Source organism: Chiloscyllium plagiosum, unplaced genomic scaffold (genome assembly GCF_037043375.1).
Source record: "Chiloscyllium plagiosum isolate Xiang-an unplaced genomic scaffold, Cpla_swu_hap1 HiC_scaffold_15, whole genome shotgun sequence".
Lineage (NCBI taxonomy): Eukaryota > Metazoa > Chordata > Chondrichthyes > Orectolobiformes > Hemiscylliidae > Chiloscyllium > Chiloscyllium plagiosum.
This window is the reverse complement of record NW_028270153.1, coordinates 156,058-172,634: the sequence shown is the minus strand read 5'-3', so window position 1 is coordinate 172,634 and position 16,577 is coordinate 156,058. Positions and strand designations below refer to the sequence as shown.

Here is a 16,577-nt window from a genome sequence, read left to right as displayed (position 1 = left end):
GAAGCTAGGGAAGTGAGTGCTGGGCCTCTTGCTGAGATATTTGTATCATCGATAGTCACAAGTAAGGTGCCGGAAGATTGGAGGATGGCTAACATGGTGCCACTGTTTAAGAAAGCTGGTAAGGAAAAGCCAGGGAACTATAGACCAGTGAGCCTGACATTGATGGTGAGCAAGTTGTTGGAGGGAATCCTGAGGGACAGAATGTACATGTATTTGGAAAGACAAGGACTGATTAGGGATAGTCAACATGGCTTTGTGCGTGGGGAATCATGTCTCACAAACTTGATTGAGTTTTTTGAAAAAGTAACAAAGAGGATTGATGAGGGCAGAGCAGTAGATGTGATCTATTTGGACTTCAGTAAAGCGTTTGACAATGTTCCCCATGGGATACTGGATAGTAAAGTTAGATTTCATGGAATACAGGGAGAACCAGAACTGGCTCAAAGGTAGAAGACAGAGGGTGGTGGTGAGAGTTGTTCTTCAGACTGGAGGCCTGTGACCAGTGGAGCGCAACAAGGATTGGTCTTGGGTCCACTACTTTTCGTCATTTATATAAATGATTTGGATGTGAGCATAAGAGGTATATTAGTAAGTTTGAAGATGACACCAAAATTGGAGGTGTAGGGTACAGCGAAGAACAGATGGGCCAATAGGCTGAGAAATGGCAGATGGAGTTTAATTTAGATAATTTAGGTGCTGCATTTTGGGAAAGCAAATCTTAGCAGGACTTATACACTTAATGGTAAGGTCCTAGGGAGTGTTGCTGAACAAAGAGACCTTGGAGTTCCTAGGTTCATAGCTCCTTGAAAGTGGAGTTGCAGGTAGATAGAATAGGGAAGAAGGCTTTTGGTATGCTTTCCTTTATTGGTCAGAGTATTGAGTACAGGAGTTTGGAGGTCATGTTGCGGCTGTACAGGACATTGGTTAGGCCACTGTTGGAATATTGTGTGCAGTTCTGGTCTCCTTCCTATTGGAAAGGTGTTGTGAAACTTGAAAGGGTTCAGAAAAGATTTACAAGGATGTTGCCAGGGTTGGAGGATTTGAGCTACAGGGAGAGGTTGAATAGGCTACGGCTGTTTTCCCTGAAGCTTCAGAGGCTGAGAGGTAACCTTATAGAGGTTTATAAAATCATGAGGAGCATGGATAGGATAAATAGACAAAGTCTTTTCCCTGGGGTGGGGGTCCAAGGCATAGGTGTAGGGTGAGAGGGGGAAGAGATAAAAGATACCTAAGGGGCAGCTTTTTCACGCAGAGGGTGGTAAGTGTATGGAATGAGCTACCAGAGGAGGTGGTGGAGGGTAGTACAATTGCAATATTTAAAAGGCATCTGGATGGGTATACGAATAGGAAGGGTTTGGAGGGATATGTCCCGGGTGGGACTAAATTGGGTTGGGATATCTCGTCGGCACGGACAAGCTGGACCAAAGGGTCTGTTTCCGTGCTGTATATCTCTAAGACTCGATGACTCTATGACTTAAACTAGTCAAGAACCGTAATATGGATTCCCCTGGTTCTCAAATTGCCAGTAAAAATGATAATGTCTCAAAATTAAAGGACGCCTAGGATTGGAATATTCCTTGACTATGTCAATCAATTCTTAAAAGGTTTTAGTATCAGATGCCTCAGGAAAAGTTAGGATCCTAATGACAGAGAAAGCTGCAACTCCATAGACTTTCCAGAGAATTACTTGTTGTTTTTCATCTGGTTGCCCAGGAAAAAATAGCACATTCCTTCCACATACTGGGCGCAATCCTCAACGGCAGGGTTCAACAAGTGAAGTTGCCAAACAGAGGCATGATGTAAGAAAGTGCTTACCTCCAACTTCAAAATGAGTGTTGCAAGAGAGTTATTTCAGGATCTTGCTTTACCACTAAAATAACTTAGTGAGAGGCGAGCATCCCATCACCAATCACACTTTATTTACAAATGCACAGCCTTTGACAATAGCACTGTCACACACTGAGTTAGACAATATCCCTGACATTAAACTTTTTTTGTCAGCCAGGTGTTCCTGATTGGAATAGATTAGCAACCCCAAAGGAAGTCATATTCTGTGGGATCCAGGTGGCTGACTTCATTACAATCACTATTAAAACATTCATTCCCAGCGGCCCTCATAGCTCAAATGGGATATTCAGTAAGAGCATCCAGTATAGAAGATTCAATGCGAGGGAAATGTGAGATAGCCCACACATGGGTCACAAATATAAGTATGAAAAGAGAATCAAAATTATTAGCAGTGAGGATAAAGATACCTCTGGCAATTATGTAAAGCAACAGGATTTTTTTTAATCTCTCAAGGATGTTAGTGTCACTGGCTGGCTAACATTTATTGCCTATCCCTAGTTGTCCCTGGAGTAGGTGGGCTGAGCTGCCTCCTCAAATTATTGCACTCCATATGCTGTAAGTAGACCCACAATGTCCTTAGGTCGGGAATTCCAGGATAATGACTTAGCAACAGTGAAAGAATGGCAATATATTTCCAAGTCAGGTTGGTGAGTGGTTTTGAGAAAGGGGGATCTTGCAGGGGAGTGGTGTTCCCATGTATCTGTTGTGCTTGTCCTTCTAGATGGAAGTAGACATGGGTTTGGAATCTGTTATCTAAGGATCTTTGATGAATTTCTGCAGTGTATCTTGTAGATAGTACACACTGCCGCTACTGAGCATTGGTGGTGGAGGATGTGGTTCCATTAAGCAGCTGTTCTGTCCTGCATAGTAGGCAAAAGTGAGGACCACAGATGCTGGAAACCAGAGTCTAGATTAGAGTGGTGCTGGAAAAGCACAGCAGGACAGGCAGCATCTGAGGAGCAGGAAAATCGACATTTTGGTCAAAAGCCCTTCATCAGGAATGGAAGCAGGGAGCCTCCAGGCTGGAGACATAAAACGTTTGGTGTGAAAACATTCCACCAACACATTTATGGATAAAGATTTGTAATAGTAATGGACCAAAAATCCTTATAGGGCTACTGAAAGAGGAGAGAGCCGTGTATTAGTCCAATTCCCTCTGTTTTTTATCTCTCCATTTGAAATTACTCTTGACACAAAGGTTCAAAAGAAGAAGGTGAATGTCAGGCAGAGGGAATTGGACTAGTACATGGCCCTGTCCTCTTTCATGTAGCCCTATAAGGATTTGTGGTCCATTACTATTACAAATCTTTGTTTATAAATGTGTTGGTGGAATTGTTTTCACTCCAAATGTGACCACCAAATCTTCTTTCTCTATCTGGGCCAATCCCATCATTTAGCATCAGCCAACGTATAGAAGCATACGCCATCGGGCATTCCTCTCCAGTGAGCAAACACCACTTTGATACTGTACGGGAAAACATTGCATGATAGCACCACACCAAGCTTGTGATTGTAGTTGGGTGTCACAGTGGTTAGCACTGCTGCCTCACAGTGCTAGAGACCCGGGTTCAATTCCCGCCTCAGGCGACTGACTGTGTGGAGTTTGCACGTTCTCCCCGTGTCTGCGTGGGTTTCCTCCGGGTGCTCCGGTTTCCTCCCACAGTCCAAAGATGTGCAGGGTCAGGTGAATTGGCCATACTAAATTGCCCCTAGTGTTAGATAAGGGGTAAATGTAGGAGTATGGGTGGGTTTCGCTTCGGCGGGTCGGTGTGGACTTGTTGGGCCGAAGGGCCTGTTTCCACACTGTAATGTAATCTAAAAAAAAAACACCTAAAGTGATGATAGCTGTTTCTTCACTTTCTTAAAGGCCAATCTTGGCTACGTGATCACTTCCAAGGCTGACATTATTTCAATAGCAGATGGAAGGATTGCAGGATAGAAGCCAGATTACATATGAATTTTCCATATTAATTCACCAGTCCAAGGAAAGAGCTAAGCTCTAGTACAGATATGGGAGACGGGGCACCTTTGATTCCCCTCAATTTAACTTCCAATGGGTGTAACTTGGTCTTGTCAACTCTGTAGCCAAATTAGGTCACTTGGGATGCCTGGAGTACCCTTTTTCCCTCCTAAGGCATAAACCTGCCTTGGAGAAATGTTTAAGCACTTTATTGGTCTTCCTGGTTATTAGCACGTCAACCAGATAAATGGTGACCTGGGATAAACTTTGTAAAGTGTTCTCCATTGTTCGTTGGAAATTGGCACAAACTGATGATACCCTAAAGGTAGTGTCCTTTATTGGTTCAAAACCTTATGGAGAAAGTGAGGACTGCAGATGCTGGAGATCAGAGCTGAAAATGTGTTGCTGGAAAAGCGCAGCTGGTCAGGCAGCATCCAAGGAACAGGAGAATCGACGTTTCGGGCATAAGCCCTTCTTCAGGAATAAGGAAAGTTTGTCCAGCAGGCTAAGATAAAAGGTAGGGAGGAGGGACTTGGGGGAGGGGCTTTGGAAATGCGATAGGTGGAGGGAGGTCAAGGTGAGGGTGATAGGCCGGAGTGGGGTGGGGGCGGAGAGGTCAGGAGGATGATTGCAGGTTAGGAAGGCGGTGCTGAGTTCGAGGGATTTGACTGAGACAAGGTGGGGGGAGGGGAAATGAGGAAACTGGAGAATCAATATAAAATAGGTTTGGTTTGAAACAAATACTGCCCTGATTTGAATGAAGTGGCCAACTTTGTTCTCATTGTAAATCTTGCCCCCTGGTTCTTTGTCATTTTTGAAGATGTCTTTAGGGCATGTGCTTCTCAAAGTGGTCTTAAATTGTTGCTCATGCAAAATCCTTTGTTTTTAAAACTTTTATCCCAAAATTGCTCATCCTTCCAGAAATTTCCCTGGGACTCAGCCAATGAATTAACCAAACCTGATCATTGTATTTAATCCTAGATAAAGAAGTGTAATGGTAAATGACATAGGAGGTTAGTGAGCAAAATTAGGGCGCATGCTATTGGGGGTAAAGTACTAACTTGGATTGAAAGTTGGTTGGCTGATAGGAAACAAAGAGTAGTGATAAACGGCTCCATTTCGGAATGACAGGCAGTGACCAGTGGGACCGCAGCTTTTTACAATTAGATTAGATTAGATTAGATTATTTACAGTTTGGAAACAGGCCCTTCGGCCCAACAAGTCCACACCGACCCGCCAAAGCGCAACCCACCCATTCCTTTACATTTACCCCTTTACCTAACACTATGGGCAATTTAGCATGGCCAATTCACCTGACCTGCACATCTTTGGACTGTGGGAGGAAACCGGAGCACCCCGAGGAAACCCACGCAGACACGGGGAGAATGTGCAAACTCCACACAGTCAGTCGCCTGAGTCGGGAATTGAACACGGGTCTCTGGCGCTGTGAGGCAGCAGTGCTAACCACTGTACCACCGTGCCGCCCACAAGTATATGTTAATGATATAGAAGATGGTATTAGTAATAACATTAGCAAATTTGCTAATGATACTAAGCTGGGTGGCAGGGTGAAATGTGAGGAGGATGTTAGGAGATTACAGGGTGACCTGGACAGGTTAGGTGAGTGGTCAGATGCATGGCAGATGCAGTTTAATGTTGATAAATATATGGTTATCCACTTTGGTGCCAAGAAAAGGAAGGCATATTACTACCTAAATGGAATCAATTTAGGTAAAGGGGCAGTACAAAGAGATCTGGGTGTTCTTGTGCACCAGTCAATGAAGGTAAACATGCAGGTACAGCAGGTAGTGAAGAAGGCTAATAGCATGCTGGCCTTCATAACAAGAGGGATTGAGTATAGAAATGAAGAGGTTCTTCTGCAGCTGTACAGGGCCCTGGTGAGACCACACCTGGAGTACTGAGTGCAGTTCTGGTACTCCACATACATTCATGTAGAGCTCTGAGCTCAAAAACTGCATGAATTTATGTAAAATTCTGTTATCTCACTTTTTAGATTGGAATCAATCTAAACATCAGGTCATAGACGGAGAACACAAGGAGCTAACACCTTCAACATATTGTCTAGCTATCACCATTGTTAACAGCTAACCCGAGAATGCAACTTTAAAAAAAAGGGTTTTGTGATTTACACATGAAAGAAGTGAAACTATCACTGTATTCTAACAGATGAAAGGCTTAACAGACAATCAATTCTTCAATGTATAATTTCAGTTACATCACACTGCAAATTTTTGCTATAAATTCTGTGTTACGATCGAGCCCTCCACAATCACCTGATGAAGGAGCGTCGCTCCGAAAGCTGGTGTGCTTCCAATTAAACCTGTTGGACTATAACCTGGTGTTGTGTGATTTTTAAGATTATTAAAGGGTTGGACACTCTGGAGACAGGGAACATGTTTCCGCTGATGGGTGAGTGCCTAACCGGAGGACACAGCTTAAAAATACGGGGTAGACCATTTAGGACAGAGATGAGGAGAAACTTCTTCACCCAGAGAGTGGTGGCTGTGTGGAATGCCCTGCCCCAGAGGGCAGTGGAGGCCCAGTCTCTGGATTCATTTAAGAAAGAGTTGGATAGAGCTCTCAAGGATAGTGGAATCAAAGGTTATGGAGATAAGGCAGGAACAGGATACTGATTAAGGATGATCAGCCATGATCATATTGAATGGTGGTGCAGGCTCGAAGGCAAAATGGCCTATTCCTGCACCTATTGTGTATTGTGTATTGTCTATTATCTTAATGTTTACACCAAGTTGTAAACAGTCACATTCCATACTCCGCATAAAGTAATATGGTGCCAGTGTAGCAGACCATCATGAAACCTCCCTCATTTGGTCAAGACAGAAAACTGCAGGTCACAGTTTACACCCTGGGTCAGAGTTTAAACTAACTTGACCAAAATTCCCAGCATGCTAGATTGTAGCTCTTAAACAGTCTTATTGACATTTCTGCTGCTGGCCAACTGACCACAATACCAAAGGCTGAGTAGTTAAAAAGCTTTATCCATAAAGATCAGTGTCTTAGTTTCTGACTCAGTAACTGGTCTGGATACAAATTGATACTTTGGGTGTAACGGACAACCCATGAACTACGAGAAGGCAGCTCACCAACACCTTCTCAAGGACAATTAGGAATGGGCAATAAATGTCGGCCCAGTCAGTGAGGTCCACATCCCATGAATGAATAAATTGTGGTTAACATTTCAATCATTTCCTCATTTCCCACTCTTTCTCCTTTCCCTATATTGAATGAACTCACATTTCTTTTTGCAAATCTTACATACCCATAGAAACTTTTAAAATTAGTTCTTATCTCTCACTGCCCCATATCCCATGAATTGCCTGTCACCCAATGTTCGCAGCAGAACCTCACCATTTTCTCATCCAGTACCAATACAAACAAACATGAAAATAGGAACCAGATGGTGATCATAAGCAGGAATAAGAGTAAGGTCCAGTTTCTAATATATACAGAGTATAGAACATGTGTTAGGAACTTGAGATTCTCGGCATCTAAACTGTTTCTGTTTAATTTCACAGTTGGTTAAAGGGTTTAGAAGATGATAAACAAGAGACTGATGTCCATTTTAATTCTCTGACTGGAGAGGGAAATTTCAACTGGCGCTTTGTCTTCCGCTTTGACTACCTGCCAACAGAGAAAGAGATTGTTTATAAGAAGAAGGAATCCATTTTCTCTTTGGAGGAGTCTGAGTTTCGACAACCTGCTGTTCTCATGCTCCAACTTTGGGATTATGACTTGATTTCTGCGAATGACTTTCTGGGTAAGCATTTCAAATCTGTTTGCTTCCAGGTTGTTTTTCAAAAACTCCTTCCTTGTTCCCTTTTAAAATATGTAAAAATCATGGTGAGGGGATAGAAGAGGGAGGCACGGTGGCACAGTGGTTAGCACTGTTGCCTCACAGCGCCAGAGACCCGGGTTCAATTCCCACCTCAGGCGACTGACTGTGTGGAGTTTGCACATTCTCCCCGTGTCTGCGTGGGTTTCCTCCGGGTGCTCCGGTTTCCTCCCACAGTCCAAAGATGTGCAGGTCAGGTGAATTGGCCATGCTAAATTGCCCGTAGTGTTAGGTGCAGGGGCAAATGTAGGGGAATGGGTCTGGGTGGGTTGCGCTTCGGCGGGTCGGTGTGGACTTGTTGGGCCGAAGGGCCTGTTTCCACACTGTAAGTAATCTAATCTAATCTAATCTAATCTAATCAAGAGATTTCATAAGATAATATCAGGCTTAGAAACTTTGAAACATACAAACATAGAAACTAGGAGCAGAATAGGCAATTTGACCTTTTGAGCCTACTCTGCTATTCCATGTGATCATGGCTGATCATCCAACTCAATAGCACTTTCCCATTTTCTCCCCATATCCTTTGATCCCTTTAGCCCTTCTTAAAAATATAGTGATTTGGCCTCAGCCACTTTCGGGTCTCACCACTCTCTGGGTGAAGACATTTCTCCTCATCTCAGTCCTAAATGGCTTCCTGTCTATCTTTGGACTGTGACCCCTGGTTCAGGACTCCCCAGTCATCTTTCCTGCAGCTACCCTATGTAATTCTGTTAGAATTTTATAGATTTTTTAAAAGAACCTCCCTCTCCATTCTTCTGAAATCAAGTTAATACAGCATAAGCGATCCAGTCTCTCCCCGCACGTTAGTCCTGCTATCCCAGAAAGCTTCACTGCACTGCCTCAAGAGTGAGAACATCCTTTTTCAGATAAGGAAACCAAAACTGCACACAATACTCCAGGTGTGATCTCACCAAGGCCCTGTACAATTGCAGCAACACATCCCTGCTCCTGTACTCGAATCCTCTCACAATGAAGACCAACACTCCATTTGCCTTCTTCACCAGTTGCTGCACCTGCATGCTTACTTAAAGTAACTAGTGTACAAGGACACCCAGTTCTTATTGCATTTTTTAAAAATTCATTAATGGGATGAGGGCATCTCTGGCTAGGCAACATTTGTTGCTCATCCCTAATTGTTCAGAGGCAACCAAATTGCTTGTGTGTCTGCAGTCACATGTAGGCCAGACCAGGTAAGGATGGCAATTTCCTTCCCTAAAGGATATTAATGAACCAGATGGGTTTTTCCAACAATCGATAATAGATTCATGGTCATCATTAGACTCTTGATTCCAGATATTTATTGAATTCATATTCCACCATCCACTGTGGCAGGATTCAAACCAGGGTCCCCAGAACATTATCTGGGTCTCTGGTTTAACAGTCCAGCAATAATATCACTAGGCCATTGCCTCCCCCTTTCCCAACCTGTTGTCATTCAAATAATAATCTGCCTGCCTGTTTTCACTACTAAAGTGGATAACGGCACATTATACTGAATCTGCCATGTAGATGTCCAAAACATATTGAAGCTTCTCTGCATCCTCCTCATAGCATAAACCCCACTCACATATCTTTGCATAGAACATAGAACATAGAAAAATACAGCGCAGTACAGGCCCTTTGGCCCTCGATGTTGCGCCGATCCAAGCCCACCTAACCTACACTAGCCCACTATCCTCCATATGCCTATCCAATGCCCGTTTAAATGCCCATAAAGAGGGAGAGTCCACCACTGCTACTGGCAGGGCATTCCATGAACTCACGACTCACTGAGTAAAGAATCTACCCCTAACATCTGTCCTATACCTACCACCCCTTAATTTAAAGCTATGCCCCCTCGTAATAGCTGACTCCATACATGGAAAAAGGTTCTCATGGTCAATCCGATCTAAACCCCTAATCATCTTGTACACCTCTATCAAGTCACCCCTAAACCTCCTTTTCTCCAATGAAAACAGCCCCAAGTTCCTCAGCCTTTCCTCATACGATCTTCCTACCAAACATCTTCCTGACAAACATCTGCAACCTTGAAGATATGACATGTAGTTCCCTGATCAACATCATTAATATTGATTGTGAATTGCTCTGGTCTAAGCACAGATCCCTGTGGTACTCCACTAATCACTGCCTGCCATTAGGAAGAAGACCCGTTATTCCTACTCTTTGCTTCCTGTTTGATATCCAGTTTTTGATCCATTTCTGTACATGATCTCTGATCCCATAATCTTTTATAAGGGATTTTATTGTGAGACTTCTGAAAATTCAAGTAAATCAACATCCACTGACTCCTCCTTATTCCCTTTCCTTGTTATGTCCTCAAAGACTTCTAGCAGATTTGTCCACAGTCTACCTCAGACAACTTCAATGACAGCTCAGAGAGTTGTGCAAACAGTGAAATGGGAACAGAAACTCAAACTCAAATGGTGAAAGTAGAAATATAAACACAACATAATCATTACAAACAGAAACCATATAAGCAAAACGCAAATTGAAACAGTTTTAACAAGAGGCAGTTTTAAAGTTTGCACATTATACAAAACTTGGAAGCATTGTAAACTGTGATGAGGATAGTGTAGAACTTTAAAAAGATAATGCCAGCTTGGAGTATGCAGATAGGTGTGCCAGATGAAGTTCAATGTGGTGAAGTGTGAGGAAATATAGTTTGTTAGACTATAAGACCCCATAAGACATAGGAGTGGAAGTAAGGCCATTTGGTCCATCAAGTCCACTCCGCCATTTAATCATGGCTAATTGACATTTCAACTCCACTTACCCGCACTCCCTGTAGCCCTCAATTCCTTGCGCGATCAAGAATTTATCAATCTCTGCCTTGAAGACATTTAACGTCCTGGCCCCCACTGCACTCTGTGGCAATGAATTCCACAGGCCACCACTCTCTGGCTGAAGAAATTTCTCCTCATTTCTGTTCTAAATTGACCCCCCACTAATCCTAAGGCTGTGTCCATTGGTCTCCCCGCCTAGCGGAAACAACTTCCTAGAGTCCACCATTTCTAATCCATGCATTATCTTGTAAGCTTCTATTTGATCTCCCCTCAACCTTCTAAAGTCTAATGAATAAAATCCCAGGATCCTCAGCTGTTCATCATATGTTAGGCCTACCATTCCAGGGATCATCCGTGTGAATCTCTGCTGGACAAGCTGCAGTGCCAGTATGTCCTTCCTGAGGTGTGGGGCCCAAACTTGAACACAGTATTCTAAATGGGGCCTAACTACAGCTTTATAAAGTCTCAGAAGCACAATGCTGCTTTTATATTCCAACCCTCTTGACATAAAATTTGCTTTCTTAATCATGGACTCAAACTGCAAGTTAACCTTTAGAGGATGCTGAACTAGCACTCCCAGATCCCTTTGTACTTTGGCTTTATGAATCTTCTCATCATTTAGAAAATAGTCCATGCCTGTAATCTTCTTTCCAAAGTGCAAGACTTTGCATTTGCTCATGTTGAATTTCCTGGACCACTCTCCTAAACTGTCTAAACCTTTCTGCAGCCTCCTCACCTCCTCAGTACTACCTGTCTGTCCACCTAACTTTGTATCATCAGCAAGCTTCGCCAGAATGCCTCCAGTCCCTTCATCCAGATCATTAATAGATAAAGTGAACAACTGCGGCCCAACACTGAACTCTACAGGACACCACTTGTCACTGGCTGCCATTCCGAAAAAGAACCTTTTATCCCAACTCTCTGCCTTCTGTAAGACAGCCAATCCTCAATCCATGCTATTAGCTCACCTCAAACACCAAGGACCCTCACCTTACTCAGCAGCCTACTGTGAGGCACCTTATCAAAGGTCTTTCAGAAGTCAAGATAGATAACATCCATCTTCAACAGGTTTGTCAGGCACAACATCCCCTTACTAAATCCATGCTGACTTGTTTTAATCCGACTCTGCACTTCTAAAAATTTAGAAATCTCATCCTTAACAATAGATTCTAGAATTTTACCAACAACCAAGGTTAGGCTAATCAGCCTATAATTTTCCATCTTTTGTCTTGATCCTTTCTTAAACAAGGGAGTTATAACAGCGATTTTCCAATTAAAAAACAAAGAAAATTTACAGCCCAGGAACAGGCCCTTCGGCCCTCCAAGCCTGAGCTGATCCAAATGTACTGTCTAAACCTGTCGGTCAATTCCTAAGCATCTGTATCCCTCTGCTCACACCTACTCATGCTTTTATCCAGACACATCTTAAATGAATCTACCGTGCCTGTATCTACCACCTCTGCTGGCAACGCATTCCAAATGCCCACCACCTTCTGTGTGAAGTACTTGCCGCGTGTATCCCCCTTAAACTTTCCACCTCTCACCTTCAAAGTGTGACCTCTCGTTAATGACTCCTTCACCCTGGGAAAAAGCTTGTCTCTATCCACCCTGTCTATACCCTTCATGATTTTATAAACCTCAATCAGGTCCCCCCTCAATCTCCTTTTTTCTATGAAAATAAACCTAACCTACTCAACCTTTCTTCATAGCTAGCACTTCCCATACCAGGCAACATCCTCGTAAACCTTCTCTGCACCCTCTCCAAAGCACCCTCTCCTTTTGGTAATGTGGCGACCAGAACTGTACACATTATTCTAAATGCGGCCGAACTAATGTCTTACACAATGTTAACATGACTTGCCAGCTCTTATACTCAATACCCCACCCAATGAAGGCAAGCATACTATATGCCTTCTTGACCACTCTATCCACCTGTGCAGCTACCTTCAGGGTACAATGGACCTGCACTCCCAGATCTCTCTGCCCATCAACTTTTCCCAAGGCTTTTCCGTTCATTGTATAATTCGCTTTAGAATTATTCTTGCCTAAATGCATCACCTCACATTTGTCTGGATTGAAAACCATCTGCCACTTTTCTGAAACCAAAAGAGAAAATGCTGGAAAATCTCAGCAGGTTTGGCAGCATCTGTAAGAAGAGAAAAGAGTTGACTTTTCGAGTCTAACTGACCCTTTGTCAAAGTCACTTTTCCGCCCAACTCTCCAGTCTATCTATATCCTCCTGTATTCTCTGACAGTCCCTATGCATTCTGCTACTCCACCAATCTTCGTGTCACCTGCAAATTTGCTGATCATGCCAACAGTGCCCTCTTCCAGATCATTTATGTATATTACAAACAACAGTGGCCCCAACACTGACCCCTGTGGAACACCACTGGTCACCTTTCTCCATTGCGAGAAACTCCCTTCAACTACTACTCTCCGTCTCCTGTTGCTCAATCAGTTCTTTATCCACCTAGCTAGAACACCCTGCACACCATGTGACTTCACTTTCTCCATTAGTCTACCATGGGGAACCTTATCAAATGCCTTACTAAAGTCCATGTATATGACATCAACAGCCCTTCTTTCATCTATCAACTGGGTCACTTTTTTTATTAGACTATATTACTTACAGTGTGGAAACAGGCCCTTCAGACCAACTAGTCCACACCAACCCTCCGAAAAGCAACCCACCCAGACCTATTCCCCTACATTTACCCCTTCACCTAACACTACAGGCAATTTAGCATGGCCAGTCAACTAACCTGCAAATCTTTGGACTGTGGGAAGAAACCGGAGCACCCAGAGGAAGCCCACGCAGACACGGGAGAATGTGCAAACTCCACACAGACAGCTGCCCGAGGCAGGGATTGAACCCGGGTCAAGAACTCTATTAAGTTGGTAAGGCAAGATCTCCCCCGCACAAAACCATGTTGCCCATCACTGATAAGCCAATTTATTTCTAAATATAAATAGATCCTATCCCTCGGTACCTTCTCCAGCAAATTTCCCACTACTGACATCGGGCTTATTGGTCTGTAGTTACCCGGAATATCCCTACTACCCTTCTTGTACAGGGGGACAACATGAGCAATCCTCCAATCCTCCGGCACCTCACCTGTATTTGAGGATGTCACAAAGATATCTATCAGGGCCCCAACTATTTCCTCTCTTACCTCCCTCAGCAACCTGGGATTGATCCCATCCGGTCCTGGGGATTTGTCCACCTTAATAAGCTCTAGCCTACCCAACACATCTTCTCTACTTTTGTCAATGTGATCCAGACTAATCAAACTTCTATCTCTAATCTCAGCATTCATCATGTTCCTCTCCTCAGTGAACATTGATGCAAAGTAATCATTCAAATTTCACCCATTCTCTCAGGTTCGACACACAGCCTTCCTTTGTTATTCTTTAGTGGACCAATCCTTTCTCTAGTACCTGCTTGCTTCTTACATAAGAATAAAATGCTTTGGGGTTCACCTTAATTCTGCTTGCTAAAGCTATTTCATGACTTCTTTTAGCCCGCTTGATTCCTCGTTTAAGACTTATCCTTCTCTTCCTATATTCTTCCAGGGCCCGTTCTGTTCTTAGCTGCCTACACCTTATGTATGCTTCCCTTTCCCTTCACTTGGGACTTTTCCTGACTCCAGTGACTTTTGAAAGATCACAACAAACGCCTCCGCTATTTCATCAGCCACCTCCCTCAGAACTCTAGGATGTCGCCCATTGGGGCCAAGAGATTTATCAATTTTTAGACATTTTAGCTTTTCTAGCACTTTCTCATTTGTGATGGCTATCATACTCAACTCTGCTCCATCACTCTCCTTAATTGTTGGGATATTACTCATGTCTTCCACTGTGAAGACTGATGCAAAGTACTTATTAAGTTCTTCAGCTATTTCCTTATCTCCCCACACTAGCCTTGCTGCATCAATATGGAGCGGCCCAATGTCTACTTTTGCCTCTCGTTTGTTTCTTATATATTGAAAGGAACTTTTACTATAATTTCTAATATTACTGGCTAGTCTACCTTCATATTTGATCCTCTTTTTCCTTACTTCTCTCTTTGTTATCCTCTGTTTGTATTTGTAGTCTTCCCAATCTTCTGATTTCTGCGTAGTCTTGGCCACTTTATAGGCTCTTTATTTTACTTTGATACATTTCCTGACTTCCTTTGTCAGCCATGGCTGTCTAATTCCTGCCCCCCAGCCCATCCAATTATCTTTCTTTGGGATGAACCTCTGTACTATGTCCTCAATTACACCCAGAAACTCCTGCAATTGTTGCTCTACTATCCTGAAGAAGGGCTTATGCCCGAAACGTCGATTCTCCTGTTCCCTGGATGCTGCCTGACCTGCTGCGCTTTTCCAGCAACACATTTTCAGCTCTGATCTCCAGCATCTGCAGACCTCACTTTCTGCTCTATTATCTTCCCTGCTAGGCTCTGCTTCCAATCGATTTTCGTCAGTTCCTCTCTCATGCCCATGTAATTACCTTTATTTAACTGTAACACCATTACATCTGATTTTGTTTTCTCTCTTTCAAACTGCAGACTGAACTCGATCATATTATGATTGCTGCCTCCTAAGTGTTCGCTTACTTTAAGATCTTTTATAAAATCTGGCTCATTACCTAGCACTGGGTCCAGAATAGCCTGCTGTCTTGTGGGCTCCATCACAAGGCGTTCCAAAAAGCCATCCTGTAAGCATTCCATGAATTCCCTTTTTTTGGAGCCACTGGCAACATTATTCACCCAGTCCACCCGCATATTGATGCTCGCCATGATCACCGTGACCGTGCCTTTCTGACATGCCCTATCTATTTCCTGGTACATCTTGCATCCCTGGTCCTGACCACTGTTAGGAGGTCTGTATGTAACACCCATTATGGTTTTTTGCCTTTGTAGTTCCTCAACTCCACCCACACAGACTCCACATCATCTGATCCTATGTCATTCAGTGCCATAGATTTAATTTTATTCCTAACTAAGAAGGCAACCCTGGCCCCTCTGCCCAACTTTCAATAAGTCGTAAATCCTTGGAAGTTTAACTGCCAATCCTGAAGTCCCTGCAACCACATCTCTGTGATGCCTACCACATCATAATCATTCATGGTGATTTGTGCCGTTAATTCATCCACTTTGTTACGAATACTACGAGCATTCAGGTTAAGCGCCTTAATGTTAATTTTCTTATCCTCATGATTTCCAACATCTCTACTAACATGTCCTCAGTTATCCTTCCTTTTTGCTTCATTCCTAGTCTGCCTTGAATTTAAACCCTGCACACGTGCTAACCTGCTGTTTATCTTTCTACTTGACTCCATATTCGCTGTCGCTTTCCCTTTCCCTTCTCCTCGACTCATAAGTTTAAAGTCCTAGTGACCATCCCCTTTATCCTTTTCGCTCGAACACTGGTTCCAGATCAGTTCAGGTGGAGACCGTCCCATCGGTACAGACTCCCCCAGTTCCAAAACTGATGCCAATGTCCCATGAAATGGAATCCCTCTTTCCCGCACCAATTTCATAGCCACGCATTTACTTCCTTAACTTTCTTATCCCTGTGCCAATTAGCATGTGAATCGGGCAGTAATCCAGAGATTATGACCCTTGAGGACCTGTAGTTCAATTTCTTTCCTCATGCTTGAAAGTCCCTCCTTTCTAGCCTTGTCTATGTTGTTAGTGCCAATGTGGACGACAGCACAGGACCTCCTCTCTCCCGCTCCAATATCCTTTCAAGCCGGTCGGAGGTGTCCTGCACCCTGGCAGTGGGCAGGTAATACACCATGCGGAACCCCCGATCCAGTTTGCAAAGGATATTCTCCGTCCCCCTAATTATAGAATCCCCTATAACAACTACTTGTCTTTTTGCTCCCCCCCTTGAATGGTCTTCTGCACCATGGTGCCATGGTCAGCTGGCTCATCCTGTCCACAGCCCTTTTCCTCATGTATACAGGGAGCAAACATCTTGTATCTGTTGGACAAGGCCAAGGGATGAGATTCCTCCACTCCTGAACTTAGAATCCCGCTACCTGCCTCACTTACAGTCACACCCTGAAGTGCCTGATCACTAACTGAATTTGAATTACTTAATTTACTGGGTGTGAC

At 43.6% G+C, this 16,577-nt stretch overlaps 1 protein-coding gene across 1 annotated transcript in view; it reads left to right on the top strand.

The window, feature by feature from the left end:
* fer1l4 (fer-1 like family member 4) overlaps positions 1-16,577 on the top strand; it is a 368,573-nt gene that overhangs the window by 325,195 nt on the left and 26,801 nt on the right. The window contains exon 42 of the mRNA XM_087994630.1: positions 7,366-7,607. Coding sequence (XP_087850756.1) covers positions 7,366-7,607 — 242 coding nt within the window. The remainder of the gene's footprint in view (positions 1-7,365; positions 7,608-16,577) is intronic.